Genomic DNA, 23,733 nt, shown 5'->3' with positions numbered 1-23,733 from the left:
TTCTTCTTCTCCCAGAAAGATATGTAAGTAATATGTGTCTTTCAAAAGAGTTCTGCATATGGTGGGCACCTGAGGACATGAGGACTGCATTCCCAACCCTGGGAATACTGCTTTAGGACAACTGCTCTTCCTAAAGCTCCTCCAACCCATTTCTTCCCATGCTGATTCATAGCTGGTGACCTGACAGAGAAACAGCACCCATTGGAAGCTCCTTCTACTTGCTGTCATAGGGTTTGCAACATCCACCTGGATTTGCAACATCCACCTGGATTTGCCTTTCCAGTTTTCAGTTTGAAGGGAAGAGGTATACCTTTATTCTCATGTTATGTCAGGATGGTGAGTATATGGGATTTTATTATTTATTATACATGACTTTGCAAATCTTTAAACACCTCAGAATGTATGAGCAAACAAAAGCTGGACACAAAAGAAGCCAAATAACAATTAGAATAAAAAATAAAGATGAAGAAGTTAATAAGCACAGTGGTTAATAAATTTTGATTCTCATAAATTTTAATTCATAAATACATGTTTTAAATTCCACACATACATCTCCATACTACCTTGTCCTCTAGAACTTGTAGTATTATAAATATGTAAATTAGTTGCCTTGACGGTGGATTTACAAAGCAGAAACCCATTCGATGTTTATGCCCATGCCTCACTCAGCCTTGGTTGCTTTTGCTAAAACTCAACAGGATTGACAGCTACTCAATCTATCTCAGAATTATTAATGTTAAAATAACCTAAAGATTTGCACTGATTATTTTTGCCCTTACTAAACAGGAATTGTTTAAGCACAAAAATAATTTTAAATTTTCAACTTTATTGTGCAAATATCATTTAAAAGTCACTTTAGGCAAATGGGGGTTCCGCTCAGTGGTAGAAACTGCCTAATACATGCAAGCCCTCTATTTCAGCCTTCTGCCTGCAACAGGTTACTTAGTTATGAGCTTTTGGAAAGCTCTTTCATGGTTAGTCATCATCACAAAAATGCATCACCATCGTTGCAGGTGCTTACACATATCACATGCCAAGGAGAGTTTATTAAATATTTTATTAGCTAAATGTGAATTAGTAATGTAGTCACCTAAGGAGGAACACGTAGATCTCAGACATGTTTTCCTTTTACTTTGTGACCTAAAATGTACAGCACACAGGGCAGATCAGTGGATGCATCAAAGCTCAGTGGCCATATCATTGGACTGGAAGAACACCTGGGTGAAATCACTGACAACCCCTATTGACCTAATCTTAAATGAACCAACATGTATTTCTATGTCAATATTTTTGCAGTTTCATGATTGTTTATTTAATAAAAGCTATTATTTCATTGATTAAGAAAGCAATCTGGACTTTATTGTGTAATTAACCATTAACTGTTTTAAAAGTACTGGAAAGAAACTGGTCATTTCAGGGGGTTGGGGCCTTTTATTATTTCATAAGATAATATGCTTGCATTATTTCATCAAATAAATGGAGTTACACTTTACCTTGAGTTACGATTTACCACACAACACATTATCATGTGCCTAGAATTCTATGGCACCTTGTTTTAGTGATTAGTTAAGCCAAAGATAATGAAGGTCTTATCATGTGCCTAATTAGCCATGCAGTCCCTAATGGTAGTCTAACTCACTTAGATAAAATCAGTTTGCTGGTCTGTTCTTTAAGGAGAGGTAGCCAAGGGGAAAAAATTCATATAGTATGTGTGTGAGTTGTGTGCATGTGCAAGTGCATGTGTGTGGTTGCATGCATGCATGTGCGTGAGTGCCTGTATGTATGTGTATACATGTATGTATGCAAGCATGTATGTGTGTTTGTGCAAGTGTGTGTATGTGAACATATGCCTCTGTGTGTGTGTGTGTGTGTGTGTGTGTGTATACAGAGTAGCAGAACAAATAGCAGGGCAGTACAGCATTGGGGCTTCCTGACAACTATGAAAGCTTTTTCCTGAATCAGTATAGTTCAGTTAACAATTTGTTTCTGCATCCTCTACTTAAGCTTTTCTAGTCACGGAAGTACAAATTCTTAGGTCAGTTGTGCCCTACTTTTCAATTTCTAAGTATATAGTATTAAATCACTGAAAATTATCCCTCCCTAGCAAACTGGGAGCTGTTGAGCAGGTCCATGGCAAAGAGTCTCACTCAAAGTATGACTTAACTGCATTTGGAGTTCTTGTTTTAAATTGGCTCCCAATAAATAACATTTACTTTTATTCTTAAGTAACAAAACTTTCTGACTTTCTAAGACACATAGCCGATGTGAAACAGATAAAAAGTGTTCTTACCTCATTCTTCAGTTTGCTCCCCGAAAACCTTAAAAACCATAAACTTTCCATTAGTTTGAAAGAAATTATGATTACAGCAAGATAACACAGAGTACATTAAAAGTAATCTGTTTTATAACACCATCACCGCTCAAATGTCCATAAAATGATTTGGGGGAAGAAATTAAAATAGAAGATATCTCAGGAAGTTGGGTAAAATTTGAGATAAGCAAAAACACTTTATACTAAAGTTTTGTATGTGTCTTAGCCTGAATTTACATTTTATTGTGGTTATTCACCACTAACCTACCCAAATTAATCGTAGCATAACTCAAGTGACTAATTTTCCCCTAAGATATTTTACTGTTAAAATTAGTTTTTTTTTCTACAAGTCATAAGCAATTCTTCATAACCATGCCATGAGGAAATCTCAGGTGAAGTTTTAATTAGTCTGCTCTAACATTTTTCTAAAAGTTGTGTACCCAACTGGTCTTGTTCATTATAACCTAACATATTAATATCCTGCCCTTGATAGTTCCTAACAGCTTAAACAATGTGCTCTTTATAATAACATGGATTTTTGTCACAGAGACTCAAATGGACACTCATATCATACTGTCTTAATAAGCAATATGGTACTCAAAGATTATGTTGAGCAATTACTATAATAACCTTTTTGTGTTTCTAAGGTATTATTCAAATATACAGATTTTTAAAACAAGTCTTTTTTTAAAAATCACATTTTTAACTTTGTTTTTATTGAATCCAGCCTGGAAAATAGATGCAACCTTATGAGTAAATGAAAATATTTAAAAGATCTCTTTATTTTTATGTTACGTGTATGGATATTTATGGCTGCATGTATGTCTGTCTATCATAGAGGCCAGAAGACAGCATTGGATCCTCTGGAACTGGAGTTTTAGATGGTTGTTAATTAGAGGATATGAGTCTTTTGCAAAAACCAGTGCTCTTAACCCCTGAGCCATCTTCCCCAGCCCCTGAATAAGTGTAAACTTAAAGACAATTCTCCTTCCTTGGATTCTCCTCCTAATCTCCTGGGGGACACTTGGCTAATCATTACTTTCTCATTAACCATTAAAATTATATAATTTATCAATTAATCTAGACTATATCATGGCAATGTTCATACTATACTAACATTCCATTTGATAATTAGAAGAAAACATTTTCATAGTAAGCAAAATCACAAAGCAATTCATTGAATAGATATCACATATACTTAAAGATATGAAGAAATATATGTTATTACTTTACCTTGTCAAGCCCTTTCCAGAATAAACAGAGTGGTAATATGCACTGCTTTCTTTGATGCCAATCCCATAGTAATGGTACCTACATTAAGATAATAACCGTTTCTGCATTAATGAAAGAGAAATGAAACTTAGGAATAACTGCACTAACCTAGTAAAACCTGCTGTCCACAGGAAACCATCTCTATGACGTACCACCGCCCATCTTCCTGCCATGCTTTCCAATCCATGTGCATCTAAGGTCAGGAAGTAGATAAAACTAAAAGATGACAACATTTTCACTGGGCTCCAGACTAACTATATTTTAAAATGTCACTTTTTGGAATTACCATATAAGTTTAAAGTGGATAGAGCAACAGCAGATATACACTTCAAGCCATTCTTAATGACATTAGCAATTAAACAAAAAGCTGGGTACAGCTGTTTTATACCTAAACATTTCCATGACCTAGAAAAGATATACTTATAGAAGATTTAGGCAACATGTCAAAATTCTTAAAAGCATAAATCAAACAAATGAACCGATACATAGGCTATTCCTGTGCTATTACATTTATTTTTTAACAATTTTTTATTAGATATTTTCCCCTTTTACATTTCAAATGCTATCCCTAAAGTCCCCTACCCTCACCCCACCCTGCTCCCCAACCCACCCATTACCGCTTCCTGGCCCTGGCATTCCCCTATACCGGGGCATATAATCTTTGCAAGACCAAGGGCCTCTGCTCTCAATGATGGCCGACTAGGCCATCTTCTGCTACATGTGCAGCTAGAGACACAAGCTCAGGGGGTACTGGTTAGTCCATATTGTTCTTCCTCCTATAGGGTTACAGACTCCTTCAGCTCCTTGAGTACTTTCTCTAGCTCCTCTGTTGGGGGCCCTGTGTTCCATCCAATAGATGACTGTGAGCATCCACTTCTCTATTTGCCAGGCACTGGCATAGCCTCACAAGAGAAGCTATATCAGGGTCCTGTCAGCAAAATCCTGCTGGCATATGCAATAGTGTCTGCATTTGCATTTATAATGCACACCTATAATGATCTAGCAAACAGACTTTGAGATTCTTAGACTCATGGAAGTCCAGGTGAGAGCATGGTAGTAGGGAAAACCCACCATTACAGCACTTATCGTTTTTTGGTCTGTTTATTGTGAGGGATAGGTACTGCACATCCCAGATCCTTCCACCACTCTCAAATTTCCTAAAGTCACTCTTCAGTTAAGGGTCATATGTGCAGGTAGGGTAAGGTGTGGATGATTGGTAGGGTGAGGTGGCCTCCTATGGATGATTGGGAGCAGCTCCCCAGAGCTCAAGGGAAAAAGCCTCTCAGATGAGGAATGTCAAGGTTCTAGGGCCCAAGGGGAAAGATGTAGTCTTTAGATCAAGGAATTCACTCAGGCTATTGATTGCCTGATGACAGAGAGATCAGAGCCTTCAAACACAAGGACTGTGGCAGCAAAGCTGTTTCTCTTGACTCAATGTCACTTGAGTTAGACAGTGGTTTTAAAACTAACACACACACACACACACACACACACACACACACAAATAATGTTATATTTTTAAACAGGTATGAAGAATGATGTATGTCTGAAAAGACTGAGAAGATTTAAGCTATTAGTTTTGGTAGAACTAAAACAGTAGCCTACTAACCTGAACAGAACACTGTCATAACTACTCTATTTTTATAGATGATAAAAGCTATACTATATGATACGAGACAAGAGGATCTCTAAGGTGTATTGAAGCAAAAATGGAGATGGGAAAGTAGGAAGTGTATGAAAGCTCAAACCTATTGAACTGACTTTACATGTCTATGGCAAAAGAAAGAAGTTTAACTAATAAAGACCCAATTGAAGGAAATGAAGTAATAGAAATAATTAAACAGTATATAATAAATAATAAACAGTATCAGCAGTACTTAAGCTATGGGTAAACTAGCAGATTTATATGCATTTGGTCAGATATAGTAGTAGGATTCAGATTATGAACTTGGGAGTTTGAAATATTTCCTTTTTAGAACTTTAGAACTAAGGTACTATTACAATGTCATTGCATTAGAAGAAATAAAGCCGTGGTGTCCAAAGTTGAGAGAATCTTTTTAAATGGAAAAATATTATAACTTCATGTTCTTTTGCTCTTCAGATTGTAGTTTAAACTACACTTTAGCTACTTGATAAAACAGTATATGCTAAGTGTTGTTTCAAACATTGATAAACTTCTATCTTTTAGTTTCTCATCTCTAACCATTTTTCAACTTTCAATAAAATACTTCTATCCCACGGTGAAGTGGTTTGACATGCAATCTTTAAACAACTATACTGCTTTCAAAGGTGACAGGCAGCCAGGTAATTCCAAGATATAGCCATGGGTTAAAAAACTTCAAAGCAAGTCTATTATGTCTGGCCACTGGGACAGTTGTCAGAATAATGAATGAAATAGACAAGAAAAATAAGACTAGCTGTTTATCATCCCAGTGGCCTCCTGAGCTAGATGCCTGCTGGTCTTGCTGTAGTAATCACACTGATCAGCACTGAGGAAAGTATATTTCCAGATTTTAAAATTACCTGATAGTTGCATTGCTTGTAGTTAACTATAGCTGCATTAGATATTTTAAATTGCAGCATCCTTCAAGACCTTGGCTAGTGTGGATTTGTAATTTGTTTCCTATTTATGATATTAAGATTTTTTATATATATTTACTAGTAACTATTTTTAGAAAATGATTTCATTATTATTGTTGTTTATTACCAATGCAACCATTAAAGCATGAAAGTTTAAAACCTGGAATTCAAAGTCAAGGTCTTGCGTACTTTATTCACTAGTCAAATGTAACTGACTATATATCAACCAAACACCAGGATTCTGACTTGGTCAGTTGCCTTCACATCTACAATGCAGTCTCCTGAACATGCCTGACAACAGGGTATCAGTGAAAGAGAGAGTCCTCTTCAAATGTTATCTGTGTGCTAGATTGTGAGGACTCAGAGTCAGGCAGGGGAGGGTCTCAGACCTTGGGGAGTTAACAGTCTTAGAGCAGAAAAGCATGCAAAGGAACTGCTTTGTCTGGCCTCAGTAGGAGAGGAAGTGCCTAATCCTGTAGAGATTTGATGCCCCAGACAAGGGGATTGGGGGTGAGATTGGAGTGGGTGGGTGAGGGGGTAAGTAGGTGAGGGGTGTGGGTGGGTGGGTGGGTGGAGGAGCACCCTCTCATAGGCAAAGAGGAAGAGGGATGGGGTGAAGAACCCTTGGAGGAGGGACCCAGAAGGGGGTAACATTTGGAATGTAAATAAATAAAACAATTTTTAAAAGGAAGAAATGCAATTCTGAATTAACATGCTACACCAGTTGAAGACAATGATAGCAAATGATAATAATAGTTGCTATTTATTGAGTTTCTACTACTATAAAAACCTTTGTACATACATGATTCCAAATGCCCACTGTCTGTAGGTAATATATTATCTCAACTTTATAGCAAAGCTTGAAAAAAATCTGTGATCTTTCTTTCTTTTCTTTCTTCCTTCCTTTCTTTCTTTCTTTCTTTCTTTCTTTCTTTCTTTCTTTCTTTCTTTCTTTCTTTCTTTCTTTCTTCCTTCCTTCCTTCCTTCCTTCCTTCCTTCCTTTCTTTCTTTCTTTCTTTCTTTCTTTCTTTCTTTCTTTCTTTCTTTCTTTCTTTCTTTCTTACTTTTTTCTTCCTTCCTTCTTTTCTTTTCTTTCTTTCTTTCTTTCTTTCTTTCTTTCTTTCTTTCTTTCTTTCTTTCTTTCTTTCTTTTTGTGTATATGGGCACATAATGTGTGTGCATGAGTGTGTGTGTGTGTGTGTTGTAATGTGACTGAGTGCCTGTGTGTGGAGACCAGAAGGAAAACTTTGAGGAGTCAGTTCTCATCTTCCACCATGATGTCTAGAGACCACGTTCAAATAATCAGGCTTGGGGGCCAAAAGCTTTTACCCAATGTGCCATCTTACCAACCCTGAGGTTCATTTAAAGGCAATTATTTAACAGCTGTATGGGTTTGAAGGCAAAATTCAAGGCCGCAGTTTCACAGGGCAACTCTGTACTTCAACAGTGTATGTTGCCTTCATTCCTGAAATGCAGAAGATGCAACTATTTTTTTTTTAAATCTCAAGCTTACTCACAATTAGAAATTATTAAGCCAAGTAGTTTGAATACATGTGCATTCATATACACACACTCTCTATGAGTCATCATGAGTTAGAGTAGCACAAATAGACAGCATGAATCCCTCAGACCTGCAGCATTGATCAGGGTGTTTCATATTTGATCTTCCACGTGTAAATAAAGCCTTCTAGATTACATGCTTCCTGTAACAGGGAGTCAATATACTTGTTGAATATTTGAATATATGGAAAAAAGTTTTAAAACTAGCAATGTGTCATAAAACAGACTATATAAATTATTTGCCAATTAAAGTCCAGCAGATACAACCATGTATGTGTGATTGGCACAATCTAAAATTTGGCAAAGGTCAAAATATTTTATCACATGTGATATATGGAAAAATATTCAGTCCTCTCACCCAGTCACAAGCACTTTGTAATCTTAGCTGTTTCTGCCTGGATTACTGGTTCTCCATAAAGAGCTTGTGCTGGCTCCAGCCATTGTTTTGTTGAATGTCTTTCTTCCTTCCTGGGATAGGATTGTTTCTTAGTCAACTTTGAGGTATATTGTTAGTGAGTGAAACTGCCTACTCTCTGAGGCAAAACTAATCTCTCTGTCCACTGAATTCCATTCTTGGTCATTCATTCCATTGTACCTTTATCCTTGTCATCATTAGTATCTCTGTCGATGGCTTAAGCACTAAGATTTGAAGATATCCTCTGGCATTTATCAATGTTTGTGTCCTATGGACTGGAAAACCAATCAAACATAAGCATGAATCCAGTAATTTTTTTCTTTTTTAGTAAACACCTGACATTGTGAATTTCCATGTTAGCAATAAAACACTTGAGCAAAGCCAAAGCTGAATGTTTAAATATTTTATAGGACCTACATGAGGTCAACAGATTTAGAAAGGAAGCTGCTGGTGACACAAATCTCAGGATTTTACTCTGTCCACTGTGGGGCTCCAGTGTCTCATACCTAGGTTCCTTGGGAGCAAACAAAACAATCTTTTCCCCCTTAAGCTTCCTTTTGTTCTAACAAAGCACCTGTTATCATCTTAGTGATGATTTAGTGTCTCTCAGAGAAGAGAGGAGATAGTGCACGAGCAACCCTGGCTTCCTAGAGTTAAATATAAACCCCGTCACCCTGGGAGGAGTGAGGTCATGCAGGGTACGCACAGATTCTTCATCTCCGCTGCAGCATTTTAAAGCATCCTTAGTCATTAGTAGATTTGGCTACAACAAACCTCACTAAGAAATGTTTCCAGGATGATTACGACAAAGTAACATATGCACGTACATGGTAAATAAGAATGAAATTTGCTTCACTGTTTTGACTTATGTATCTCTGTCCGCTTCTTGTTTTGTGGGCCATTCTAACAGGTCACGATTCTTTAACACTATATGATTATACCCATTTTACTAAGGGAAACATCTTATAAATACCATTATGATTTCTGAGTATGATTAGTTATGTTGTCTAGAAAAAAAAAGTTTGTCACAAAATTAGTCTTTCTGGTTTTCTAACAATATTGTGTCCATTCATTAACACCACTGTCCTCTGCCATATGCTTTATGTCAAGTGGCTGATCTTATTTATATGTTATGAACACAAAGGAATGTTTAATTAATTCATGGGCTCAAAATAACCATTACAGATTCTTAGTAGACTATGTGAGACTATTTCATTTCTCCTTCGTGGCCAGCACGTTGACATTCTGTCTAGCACTTTCCTTGATCAGCTGATCAGGATACACCTACGCTGACACTTCTTTTCCTCCTCACTTGTCATATAGAATTCCTGAAACATATGTTCCCACTGAGCTAGTGACCCTGATGTTAGTTGTTGACACTACACAAATGATAACTGATAAGGAAATGATGGGGTTAAGCTGCTCGGGGACTTGCAATAACTTGCTGTGATAAGAGCAGCTGTCATATCAGTTTTTATTAACCCACTAAATCACCACTAATAAATAAGATAATAGCTTTTGTTCATCATGTCTGAAAACCAAGATTTGGTTGATCAAAGTCTACAAGAAATTAAAATGTAACTTTGATTCAGTCTACCTTGTACATGATATCTATTAAAGAACAGACTTACAACATCCCTTACTTTATTCATCTTTTTTGAGCAAAGACACATACAGGCTTTTTTTGTTTCACTTATATCCCCAAAGGCTAGCCACTATCGAGACTGTTAATATAATGCTTATTAATATTAATAGTGAAAATTCTTTGATAGTGGATAACCTATCTTATCATTCTTTATACCTCCAAAACTCTTTAGAACCATGCTTTGTACCTCAATTCCAGCTGAATGAATCAATTATTCCTGAAATTCTCATAATCATTAATATGAATGATTTATTCTGTGGTGCCTATAGAATTTCATTTTTTGAAAACTTAAATTTAAAAATGTAAAAGAAATTACACCTTTATGTACTCTTTTGGCATCAAAGAAAGAAGAAAGATGGAGATAAAGTTGTTTTCTGTCTTGATGTCTACTTATATACAGAATATGTTATTGCGGCTGCAAAAATAAGGCTTAAGGAAGAGAAATGGAGTTCACTTGATTTGTAGACTTGGCTATCACTTTGATACACCTTGTCACATAGACCATAGCTTCCCAACCTTTAGAATCCATATATTGGTATGAAATGGAAAGAGACTTCATTCCATGAATCCAAGTACATCTGAGGTCAGTTTCAGAAACTGTGATACCCACTTCCTGTCCAGAATTCAGAAGAGCTGTTTAGATCTACCACCACATAGCAGCAATTCCATCTGACATCCCAAACAAAATATTTAACAATTGATTATTCTATGAAAATATGGAAAAACTCAAAACTTACTCAACACTACAATAAAATGAGTTAAAATTCTGGTAGAAAGCATGATTTCCTGATTTTTCTAAATAAGATTGCTTCATTTATATTTATGTCTCAGTTTTCCATGTTTGCAACATTAATATAAATTATTTGTTATAAAATTTAAACCTTAAAATGCTAAATACCTAGCTGAAATAATAATTGGAAGATAATTATTTACCTCGAGGATGCTTAGGGTTAAAATTAGGAGGCTAAGAGTTCATTGGTTGTGCAAAATTGCTTTCATACAAAATATATATCACTAAAATTAGTGACTAAAGATTAATAAAATAGTATTGTCTTTAAGGAAGGATGTAATAGTACTTAACTGCTTGAGTGGCACAAAATTAATAAAAATCTCAATTAAAAATATGAAAATAATAAAAAGTTTAATAAATTAGTTGTTTGGGTAGTATGATTGATATTAGAAACAAGTGGTTTTCTTACATTTACTACTTGATAAACATATACTTTAGAGTCAGTTGAACCTTGGTATAAATGCCAGCATTGTTAGTGTGTTGTGTCCTTGTGGACTTAAGCAAGTCAATAACCTTCTAACTACAGTGTCCCTATTTATAAAAAAAAATACATTTTATCTTGTATCATTATTGAAAGGATTAGACCTAAGGAATGTGTGTGTGTGTGTGTGTGTGTGTGTGTGTGTGTACAATTCAATAGACAATAACTTCATTGCATTGCTGATTTTTTTGATGCTTTCAGTCACAATTTTCTCTTATAAAAGAATATCATCATAAAGTTGAAAGTGTACTTGATCTTCCATTAATATTATTTAAATGTTATTTAATTCTTAAAATAATGATACAAGGTATCACAACCCACTTTACTGATAAAGGCTGCTTGATCTGTCTGTTCTCACACAGTTACATATGGAAGCATAGAATTCAGCCTGATTTGTTCAACTTTCACTCATGTTCCAACCATTAGGCATGATGTCTTAGATGTACTGTCTTCCGAAATAAAATCTGAAGATGTCTTTTAGAAGCAAAACCAGAAATGTTACCTGGATAAGAATAATCATATCAGAACATTACCATTTCTAAGATGATCTTTGCTATCGTTTGACATATTTTGTTTACACAGTGGACATTATTTCTACTTATAATATAAAAAAGTCCAAAAGGCTGATAGCCGTGTCATAAAAAGCAAATGGTATATCAATAAGGCAGAAAAATTCAAATTGTTAGGCCTCGATCATGTCAATGGCTCTTAATTATCAAATAAGTTGCCAGAAGTCACCAAATGTTGCTATATCAACGTAAGAACTGGAGTGTGGCAGTGTCACAATGGGCAGAGTTAATGATTCATCACTAATCCTAAAGGCTCCTTCTGGGACTAATTGACTTTCTCTGCAGCCTGCCCACCCACCCTCTTCCAGATCCTGTCAAGAGGATTGCTCGTGTTGCTTTGCCTCTTTGCTCTCTGTCTTTCTACTTCAAACACTGTCTGATCTCACCTCTACTTACACAATATAGTACTTTAGAAACCATCAAACTAGACTGAGCCCAGCTTAAAATAAAGCTGACTTGGTTAGAAGGAAAAGGCCCCACTGTGGTATTTTACTCTTCTTTCACAGGCCATAATAATTTTTAAAGTACCTAAAAATCAGCAAAGTAAGTATTGATTGATAATAAATTATGTGTTAGACAACAGAAAGGACTAAAAATGAATGAGACAAAGTATCTGTCCTCAAAATAGTATCTGCTTAGGAAGAAGCTAAATTAATATCATATTTAGATGGATACAAACAGCTATGAAAGTGCAAAGAACTTACCCAAATAACAGAACAAGAGAACATTCAAAAGAGAAGCTTCATAATGCATACCTGGAAGTGGCTAAGCTTTCAAAATACATACATGGACAAGAGTGTCCTCAGCAGAGAAAGCTAACATGGAACAGAGACATTTGGGTGATTCAAAAGTTACTGTGGGGTGCTAATTTAGGGGCAGACATAGCAATATACTAATAACTGAGAAGCAAATAATACAGGAGGAAAACAGGTTGAAACTAAATCATACTACACTTTGCATAACAAGGTAACAATCTGTCTTTAAGAGTAGAAATCATGAAGTAGTGAGAAGATGTATATAATGAAGGTGCAAAATATGTATGGGATTTTTAAAATCTCAGTATGGAACAAAACAAAATATCTTCTCTTCCAAAATATATTATGGATTACATAATTAAATATTTTTTAATGCTGAGTTAAATAAAACTTTATTGAAATTAATTTCACTTGTTGCTTCTTACATTTTTGCTATGGTTAGTAGAAAATTTTAAACTAATATGAGGCTGTATTATGGGTCAGCATCACACTGCAATTCAGGAGACTGCCTGCAAGGTAGAAGGATGGGAGGAAGCTGTGAAGTGACTCAGACTCCATAGGTCCACGTTCTGGGTTGAAGAGGGAGGTTGACAAAATGAGCAAGTACTAGGCAGTAGGCCAAAAACCAAGTAATTCTAGAAACAGGCTATTTGAGTTTTGCTGAAAAACAGAAGTACTGTGGTAAAGTAATGTGCCTACCTCTGGGAACAGTGACTAGTCACTAGTCTTTCAAGGAACAGCAAAGAAAATAAAAGAAAAGTGGAGGAGGGTATGACAGGAGTGACCTGATAGATTTCTTTTTTTTAAATATGAAGATTTGATCCTGTTCAAAAATGTAAATGTGGACAGATGAGCCACTGGTGAGTATGGGTTAATGGAGATCTACAGAGAGTTGTGAAAGAATATCCAAGAATGTCAAGGGGCAGGAAGCATATAGCTCATTGTATGTTTACATTTATATTGAGAGATGAAAAAGTCGGTTACTGGGCATGCCATTTATATTGAAGGGAGAAGATGGGATATTACATGACTGAAATGACCATCGGAATGAAAACAATTGAGGAGGAACTTGAAGCGTGCCAGGACTCCCCTTGTGGTATTGGCCTTATCCTTTAGGGGATGTTGTCATGTGTGTGTGTGTGTGTGTGTGTGTGTGTATGTATGTATGTATGTTAGTTAGTTCTTATAGTTGGTCAGCATCTACCTTATTAAAAAAAAATATGTGGTTCCATTCACTGATAAGACAATGTTACCTTATGTCTATAAGTATAAAGAGAAACCTAGTATTCTGTTCTTACTTTGAATGTCCTCTTGTTCCAAGTCTTCGAGTTGTTAGGAGGGGAAATTTTTGGCGAATTGTCTAAAAGGAAAGACAAGATTTAGAATATGTGTAGTTCTATGCAAAGCACTCATATCCTAATTCTAGAAAGTAAATGGTAAACCAAAAGTGACACTTAAAGTAACATGCATGTATTGATAAGAAATACATCAATTATCATGGTTACTTTATTTATGCCAAAGGAGGATTGTTTAGATTCCTTTATAATAATTCCATCCAGAGGTTTACCCATATTAAATATCCACCACCTTTCTGAAAAGATCTTTGGATCTTAAGAGAGCTCCATGGAAATTTTGATGTGTTAATTACTTCTAGTTTAATTGGACATTCAAGGTGCTCTATGAGTCCCACTTAGACATTATCACCATAGGGTAGGCTCAGAAAAATGATAGTGCTATTATGAGCATTAGAAGCTGTTTCATCCAACTTCAGAGGGTATCAGCAAGTATCACAATAAGCTAATCACAGGCATGGCTAGATCCTAGGCCCCTTGAGAAACATCACATCGTCTCTATAAGAAAACATGCTTTCAAAATAATTAACTACTTTTTAGTATTATTTTATTTTATATGTATAAGTGTTTTACCAGCATGTATGTCTGTGTACTACATGTATGCAGTGCCCATGGAGGCCAAAAGAGGTATGAGATGCCCTGGAACTAGAGTTACAGAGGTTCATTTGGCAAAGCAATCAGTTCATTTAACCACGAAAGGATCTCTCCTGCCCCCAAAATAATCTGCTTCTTTAAGGTATGACATTGGTCTACTTTTAAAGTGGTGAGCTGGCCAGAAAGAAACATGTCTATAAATCCAGCACTCAACAGGGTGAGCAGGGGGACCACAAGTTCAAGGTCAACCTGGGCCTGCTATATACCTGTATATAAATCACCTGCCTCCATCCCCTCCTGGGAAGCCTGAGGAGATGGACCATAACACTTGGTTTTTGGACAATGAGTCTTTTATAAGTTATAATTTGGGCTTTGGAAGTGAAATGCTTGAAATCCAAACTCCCTACATATCTACTAAGATATCCCTAGATTCCCAGACAACAGGTGACTGGAAGGGGTTTCAAAGATCAAAGCGTTACCAAGCAATTGATATTGTTCTCTAGTTCTCAAAATGATATGAACATATATAAGCCACCCAGGGTCAGACTCAGATTCCCATCCTAGCGATAGAAATGTTAAATGACAGAAATGTAAGCAATCCCACTATAAACTATGTCAATTCTGTGGCATAAACATAATCAAACTAAGAAAAAGATGAAGGCCAACTGCTTAAGTAATAGAGTAAAAAAATCTGTCAAAAACTCAAGTATTTGGACTGTATAAATAATAAGAAAAGCCTGCTTTTATGGGTGCACCTTCATTTGCTTTTACTTTCCATTATAGTTTATACCAATCTCTTGAATTCATCCTCTCTGAAGAAACATGCTACTTTTGTACGGAGCTTGCTTTGAGCACACATTAGATCTGATATCCAGTAATCTCTGACTCAAAAGGAAAACCAAGGTATACACATAGAGCAGTTCCAGACATAAATTTCATTTATGCCTGTAAAGCAAATGTCTTAACATTGTCTAAGGGAACTCATTCAGGTAAATTTAGTTACACATGGTCTAACGAATACATGAGTTATAAGGCAGTATAGCCAATGTATGTCGCATACCTTTCCAAAGGTGGCTGCACAAGCTGGCTCCAGTTTCTCTTTCCTGCAGAAATCTAGGTAGTGAGCATAAAGAATGCACCGTGGGAGGCAAACTCCTTCACACACTATGTAATTGTCTTCAAGCCTGAGAGAAAGGGCGAAGAATTAGGTCAACCCTTTTCACTATTATGTCCCCACTCCCTCAACGACAACGTTAGTTTTGAAAAGAGACCATATAAAAGTGAGTTAATGAGTAGATACACATGGACTTTCTCTATTTTGGTTGCTTTTTAAAATAATACCAGAATGAGATAAGCAAAAAAGTTATGTGTTGCATATCTCAAAATTGCTAAGGGAGGAATTTGCATGTGATTTCCATTAAAAACACCATAAACTGCTGTTAATGTTAAGGAGTGTATATATATACTCCTTACACAGTTGTCACTATCCAATGTTTACATAATCAGAACATGCCAGTGGACTTTAAATTGTGTACAAAGATTATGATAAGTGTCTATTAATTTCTCTTGGAAAGGAAATTCTCTTGTTGATGCCATTTTGCTTGCCAAGCCCTAGGAACAACGTCTCCAAGTCAGAAGCAGAGGGATGATCAGAAGTCGGAGCTGACACCCTCCTCACATCTGGAGAAGCAAGTGACAATTTCCTGAAGAGGGCCATCTCTAAGAATATGGCTGGTAATCCATAAGTGCTAAAGGCCTCAGTTCTACAATTCAGGGAATAAATTCTGTCAACAACCAATAAGATTAGAGAAACAAGAGTAAAAAATGTCTAGCATCAACTCTCAGCATCAACTAATTTCTTCATTTCTATCCGGTATGACTATGAACTTAGTGTCAAGGTGACCTGTCTAGGCTCCTGACCCACAGAAGCTCTGAGATAATATGCTTGTGTTGTAAGTAAGTACACACATGGAACCACATGAACACAAACAAGTCACAAGAATTAATTTTAGAAGAGTAAAATCCACAGCAAACACCTGTTAGTACAATTACAATGTGATGTTAATGTAGTAACCACTCCTTCCAGGCCATAGTTTCAAATACTAGGTCTTACTTCTGTATAAATCTTCATGGTTCAGCACTTTACTCTTTGATCTAGGACTATGAATGGTGAAATTAAAGATGCTGTGTTTTTAGAAGAATGTCTTCAGTTTGAAAGGACCACCAGGCTTCACCCTGTCAAAGCTTACGGGCCCTTACTTTTATCCACAAACTACTTAACAACAAAAGGTACTGTATTTGTTTGGAAAAGATACCATGGTAAACTCATTTCACTGAAGCTGAAATTAAAATGATCTTTCTACTCTTATACCTTTTTATCGCGATTACACCAATATTCACCTAAATTATCAGATATAACTGAGACAATATCTATAAATGTCTCTAAACACAACCTACAATCCAAACCCTATAGTATAGATCTAGCTATATAAGTTTTGAAAATCTGGGTAGATTTCCACTTAACTTCAACTACATGTAATGTAATAAATAAAATCTGTGTTGCACTCATCTGAATGACAACCTAGAAACCAAAGATTTTAGATTCTATTTCCCCTTTTTCAAAAATGTCAGTAAATTATTTTTACTAAAATGCATTTATATCAATTTCATGTTTAATAAAACATAATTATTTACAACACAAGAGCAATGTAATATGCAGTATCAGTCAGAATAAAATTGGAGAAAATCCTTTAAGACTTTGGATACATTCTCTCTCTCTCTCTCTCTCTCTCTCTCTCTCTCTCTCTCTGTTTTTCGAGACAGGGTTTCTCTGTATAGCCCTGGCTGTCCTGGAACTCACTCTGTAGACCAGGCTGGCCTTGAACCCAGAAATCCACCTGCCTCTGCTTCCCAAGTGCTGGGATTAAAGGCGTGCACCACCACTGCCCGGCTGGATACATACTCTCAATGCACACAAAATAAACCTAGGGGACCTGTTTCATAAGGTTCAGACACTAAATTATTTTTTTAATTAAAAAGATCCAAACCAACTGGGATATAGTATTTCAAAACAAATAAATTTACCTATCTAAAATTGAATAGCTAACTGACAATAAAAGCTGGAGGTAATAAGTCACATTTTTACTTTGATTTTCAGTTCTAATTTTTAACACTCCAACTCAATTTTACAGCCTCACAGATTTCTCAAAATTCAAGGAACTTGGGGTATTTTTTTTTTAAATCTACAACATTCATTTTCTTCAGAAGATTGGGAAAATGTGCTCTATAGTCTTCAAAAATGAACAATCTTATGAGAAAGAAACAGCTATTTAAATTTTCAGTTTAAAGGTAGGAATGTAATACCCACAATCCATTTATTTGGGTAGTTATTTTTATATTTATTGTTTTCCCTTCAAAACTCTGAGTTAAGCTAGACATATGTATGTATGAATTTTGAAACACTAAAGATTGTTTCCAATTACTCAATTTGAACTGAAAACCTGAGAGTAATCACTCAAAATCCTTTAAAGTAAATTCAAAATTAAACATTATTTTCCAAATATCCTGATGACAGTAGTTGTTTCCTAAATATTCCAGATAATTTCTTAATTATTTACAGTTTTGGGGTATATTCAAGTAGTAATCATGACAGCAAACTTTATCTATTAAAATGTAACTTTACAGGCATATTTATTTTCTATTTCAGACATTGAAAGGGTTCAAGCATATACGTTCAGAACGTCAGGCTATAAAAATTAGAACTTAATGTTTAAAACAAAAATGCAGTTTACAAGTATTTATAGATTTTATTTTTCTAATTCTTAGATAATAATATAGGAGAGAGAGAGGGAGAGAGAGAGAATATAACTTACCAGTAAATAGTCTTTATTACTTGGAATTGGGGGGAAATCTTGTCCCCCAAATGCTTCACATTATGCAACTGTTCTTAATGACACGTTCTTATTTAAGTATCTTTTTCGTTTGCAGAAAGTATTATAAAACACACTTCATATGTAGAAGACCTACTGATTATTTCTCAATTTTAAAAGACTTGGGGCAAAAAGTTAATTTGTGGTGTTTTACTATATTAAATCATGTATGCACTATGCTGTAAAAACTGAAAATTATTTAATCATGACTGCTTGAGTGATTTTTTTTTTCTGTTTTGTACTTTTAACTCAATCCATCTGTTTTGACTGACACAGTACCTGCCCTCCTATGGATTAAAACAGAGTTAAACGCCTTCCATTTTTCGCTGTTCTGAAGGATCATATCTCGAAAACATAAAAATATCAAAGAAATATATTTTATGTTCAGCAAACAATCACAGAAAAATTCATCACAGCTTACATGTGAAGAACCTGTGGCTTTAGCTTTTCGTCAGGGTCAGAATAGGTCTCTGTGTGCATATGCAGTGCAAGAAAACAGGTGCATTTGTCGTGGGTCTTTTAAACTTGTGGAAGTTTTAAGGAGAAGCAAGTTGAGGAAAGCCAGGGTCTTAGAGACAGGGGCTGGTGGACGTCAGCCAGTGCGGGTGACAGGACCAGCTTACCACTGCAGGGTGAGCTGAGTCTGCTTCTTCTTATCCTTCATCATCTGCGTGATGCTCTTCTTCTGAGAGAGCTGTGGGTCGGCTGCTTTGGTCTTGCTCTCCTGGGTGTCCGCATCCTCTTCTTCCGAGGAAAAGTTGCCGTTGTTTAACTGCATTTCTGAGGGCGAGTGTAAGGAATGACAAAGAACAAGGGAACACGCGGATCAGTCCAGAGACCTCCACACCCACCTTGCTTTGCACCCAAGGAGGAGCAAGGAAGGAGTTGAGCAAAACCCTCATAGTTAACAGTGTTCCTGCTGAAACGAAATGGTTCCGACAGAGCATCCTACTTTATGTGTATTCAGAGTGCTTCGTTTTTATTCTTGGACACCCTTAGGACTCAGCACCGCAGCCGGGAGAGTGGAGCACTCACCTGATTTAACTCCCACCTGCAGCCCGGGATCTCCGCCTTTCTCACCGCTGCTCCGAGCGCCCGCGGCTGTTTCAGCCAGCAGGTAAGCACTGTCCTCAGGGTAGACCAGCAAGCCCTTGCCAAGCAGCTGCGCGCAGCACTCCTCCGCGATCTCGGAGGGAAGTTGGGGCGAAGGCTGCTCCTGCACGAAAGCTTCCTCCAGTTCCCGGACCTTAGCCATCCTTCCCACCGCCCGGATCTCGGCACGCCGCCCGGGCTTGAAGGAGCTCTGTGTAGAGCCCAGAGCCCCGGGGCGGGGCGGGGCGGGGCTGGGGAACCTGTGGCCGCTGGGCAGGCTCCAGAGCCCCCGATGGTGGAGAGGGGACAGGGTGAACAGGTACCGCACAGATGGCAGGGTGGAGGAGGGCGGAGGCGATGCTGCCTTTTTCCCAAGTGTCTTGCTCGGTCTGGGCAGAAGCTTGCTCCCAGTTCACTTCCACATTGGCTGTCAGTCACACCGAGCACTTTCCCCTTCGTTTGTTCTCTCTTGCCTAATTCTAGACCCAGGACCATTTCTCAACTGAAAACTTCCTGAAGGATCCTATAAAGCTCAGCTCTTTTCTCTAGTGGGACAAGCAACTTCACTTTTCCCCATCAATTCTCAGGAGACTAATCGAGGCACCTGCCTGGTCAGCCTTGACTTGAGTATCAGGTGGAAGTGAACAAAACCCAGAGTACCCTTCCCTGGTCTTTGCACCGCCTGGGTCAGATGTATTCCCAGAATAATGCAAGGATCGAAGAGCACCCTTTTCAGTGGCTGGAAGACAGAGACACTGCTCTGTATTTTGGGTACTTAGGTCTCACATCCCTCTAAACTATTGAGGTTGGAGGAAAAGATACCATTCAAACTTGCATGTGCATCACTTACAATTCCTCACTTCATGCCCAGCAGTGGAACGAATATTTTCTGAAATTTAATAATATCTCACTCCCAAATGACAAAACCTGGGTTTGTTTCGAAGTAAGTTGGGCTTTCTATGAAGAATGGAGCTGGGTGGAGCTTTGGGATCCGACTGCCTGGCTGACTCGCTGTTTTTTTCTTATTCTATTCTCTGTTCTTTGGACAAACAGGCCCTCCAGGAGAAGGAGGGATCCTGCCTTGGTTTCCATTGCCTCATCTCAGCTAATCCTGTATCTTTTGGGGGGAGATTAGAAAGCGACATCACCTTTGAGTTTAGCATGAAATAACATTAAACTGAAACCACAGAGAGAAAGCAAAATGAGACCCAGAGTGGCAGCTGACTAAAGGGACAATTACAGCAGCAATCCAACAGAGAGAGCAGCCTTTCCCAGGGCAGGTCAAGCTGCGCTTATGTGACTGCTTCCTTTTCAGCAGCACTTGCTGGGAAAGGCCTCACTTCTCCCAAGCTCATCTCACCTGCTTCCTTTGGATGCTGGACATCGGCTGTAGCCACACACTTTCCCACACATTCAATGTTCCCTACCTAGGATTGTTAGTCTTCTCTGCCTACTCCTCTGAAAGCCTCCCAGCCTGCTTCGTGTGTAGGACTTTTCTCTTTAGTGCTCAAGTGTACAGTATGCTACCTTTCCAGAGACACACTCAGGGGTGTTCTGTAATGGGAGTCCTCTTTGTGTTCCCAGCAGGGCTCTATCCACTCAGGTCACTCAACAATGAGAAAAAGGTTCAGAAAATGACTACAATTTCTCCTTTAATTTTAAAATACAACCTACTTGATATCCAGGAGCTGTGTTTGTGTATGTGAGTCATATAGACACTAAGTGAATATTTGGCAATTTTCCAATTGAACTGATCAATGAAAATGCAAACTAATACCTCGTAAGGCCCTAAACAAATTTTTGGCTGTATTTTTAAAATAAATTGTCTCTCTTATAAAGCACCATTGAGATTCTTTGTGCTTCTCTTCAAAATCAGGAACCATAAATAGGCAAGCGAAAGTAAAGGTATTAAATTAGTGATCAATAATCCTCCAACATTAAAAATCCCACGACAAGGCTTCAGTAGTAAAATGCATCTAAAGTTTGAAGACTTGATGATAACCTACTCTACAGGGGCATGTCTACCATCATTCCGGATGAGCGTGTGTGTGATTTCAATACCTTCATTTCCATAGGGATGTGTTTTAAGATCCCCGGTGTTAACTTGAAACTGTAGGTGGTACCAATCATGGAACCAAAGCCAATCTGTCCTCCTTTATTTTATGTACTGGTGTCTCCCCTGTCTTTCATTTGGGGATGAAGAGAAAGTAAAACAACAGTTAAAGAAGCCTCAGCCCAAGCTATGAAACATCCCAACATTCCATCTCACAAGCAGAAAGTGGGTTCCATACATGGTGCTACTCATTATACAGGCCAGGACATAATCATTCTTTATCCATGACATTTCTTGCAGATTATTGTCCATAGGGTCCATCACTTTGTCCGCCTTTGAACATGAACTTCCACCATGCCTCTCTAGCAGAATTCCAGGTCTGCAGCTTCAGACTGCCACGATACTTTTGGCCTCTTTTCTTTGTTCTGAGGCTTCCAGTTTCTTGAACTAAACTGATATTTGTTTCAGTCTGCAGTTGGTCATTGTGGATTTATCTCTGCATATAATTATATATGCTAATCCAATGAACCTTCTTATAACTGAATGCTATTGGTTCTGTTCCTCTGGAAAATACACTTTTGGGGTGGGAGGAAGGGCAGAAATATTATCAATGAGAAAAGAAAACCATTTCAATTAATATTGCTGAAACATAAAAGAATGACTGTAGACTCCTACTTCGTGCAATACACAAAAATCAAGTTAGACTAAAGATCTAAGAATAAGATCTATAACTGTACAGCTCTTGGAGACCTTAGCATGCATATCCCTGGTTTTGGATTTGGCCCACGCTCCTTAAATACAATGAGATGGAAGCAGCTTAAATAATAAATAAATAAATAAATAAATAAATAAATAAATAATGAGACCAATCAAATTCCTTCAGAATATGTACACCTGAAGGCTACCAGAAACTCAGACAAATCAGTGTACTCAATAGGAAAATATTTTAAAATATCCCACAAGGTTCTAATATTCATAATACATAAAAAACCTTTATGGTGACACAATCAAATAGCCTAATTTTTACAATGAGCAAAAGAAGTGGATGTAAAGTTGGGAGAGTAGAGAAGGAGAAGCAAATGGGAAGGGAGGTTAATATGAATAAAACACATTGTATAAAATTTTCAGGGAACTAAGAAAAATTTCAAAACTGTTCTACAAATGAGAGAAATGTTTAAGCAGATATTTGTTTAATATACATATATATAACTAACAATGTTGTAAAGAGATGCTGAACATCATTCAGATTAGGAGAATTCAAATCAAATGCACAGTGAGGTACCACTTTAAACCATGAGGGCTGCTACAATCATAAATACAAAACACAAGAAGTAATTGTTGGTGAGTTTGTGAAATAATTGGAATTGTCCTCCACTGCTGGTAGAAAGATAAAACAGATGAAAAAGAAAAGTTGAACACATGGTCCAGTATTTTCGTTTCTAGATTCTCATTCTGCTCAAGCAAATGGAAACTCAAGTAAAAATGTTCAGTATGGCATTATAGATAGTACTCCGAAAGGTGATGAAATACCAATGCCTTATGAGTTGTTAGATAACAGAGACTAAACCACTATCCAAAGAGTACACATGGAAAGCTACATGTCTGCATATGTAGCAAAGAATGGCCTTATCTGGCATCAATGGGAGGGGAGACCCTTGGTCCTGTGGAGACTCAATACCCCAATGGAGGAGAATGCTAGGGAGGTGAGGCAGGAGTGGATGGATGGGTGGGGGAGCTCCCTCACAGAAGCAGGGGAAGGGAGGGTGGGGTAGGGGGCTTGCAGAGGGGAAACCAGGAAGGGGAATAACATTTGAAATGTAAATAAAATAACCAATAAGAAATATGTATGTGTATATATATAAACAATCACCAAACAGAATATTTCACTTCATTATCATTACATATTAAGCATAGGTGACACTGAGACGAAGAAATAAATTAATGTAAAATTCTGTGAGACAGAAAAAAAAAAGAAATTTAACATGGCAAAACACCCAAGAGAGGGGGCTGGAGAGATGGATCAGCAGTTAAGAGCACTGACTGCTCTTCCAGAAGTCCTGAGTTCAGTGCCAGCAACCACATGGTGACTCACAAACATCTATAATGGGATCCGATGCCCTCTTCTGGTGTGTCTGCAGACAGCTACAGTGTACTTACATATAAAAAATAAATAAAACTTTAAAAAAAAACCAAGGGAGTAGTATTCAATGATAAAAAAATGAAGTACTAATATGTGGTATAATAATATGTGATCTTTAAGAACATTGTGCAAACTGAAAGAACTTTACATCCACTTCTTTTGCTCATTGTAAAAATTAGGCTATTTGATTGTGTC

General features: G+C 37.2%; 1 protein-coding gene across 2 annotated transcripts in view; it reads right to left on the bottom strand.

The window, feature by feature from the left end:
* The window catches only part of Rfx6 (regulatory factor X, 6), a 52,670-nt gene extending 33,112 nt beyond the window's left edge, over positions 1-19,558 (bottom strand). The window contains exons 1-6 of one of the 2 annotated variants that reach the window (NM_001159389.1): positions 19,289-19,558; positions 18,877-19,033; positions 15,385-15,508; positions 13,677-13,738; positions 3,545-3,622; positions 2,291-2,318 (exon numbers count right to left, since the gene is read on the bottom strand). In NM_001159389.1, the coding sequence (NP_001152861.1) occupies positions 2,291-2,318; positions 3,545-3,622; positions 13,677-13,738; positions 15,385-15,508; positions 18,877-19,033; positions 19,289-19,508 (669 nt within the window). In that variant the 5' untranslated portion in view covers positions 19,509-19,558. Of the gene's footprint in view, positions 1-2,290; positions 2,319-3,544; positions 3,623-11,556; positions 11,801-13,676; positions 13,739-15,384; positions 15,509-18,876; positions 19,034-19,288 lie in introns of those variants that run through there. The other variant, NM_177306.3, reaches the window with a different exon arrangement.
* Between the last annotated feature and the right edge of the window lie 4,175 nt (positions 19,559-23,733).

Source organism: Mus musculus, chromosome 10, assembly GCF_000001635.26.
Source record: "Mus musculus strain C57BL/6J chromosome 10, GRCm38.p6 C57BL/6J".
In the NCBI taxonomy this organism is placed as follows: Eukaryota; Metazoa; Chordata; class Mammalia; order Rodentia; family Muridae; genus Mus; species Mus musculus.
The sequence above is the reverse complement of the archived record's forward strand: the minus strand, read 5'-3'. Positions and strand labels throughout refer to the sequence as shown.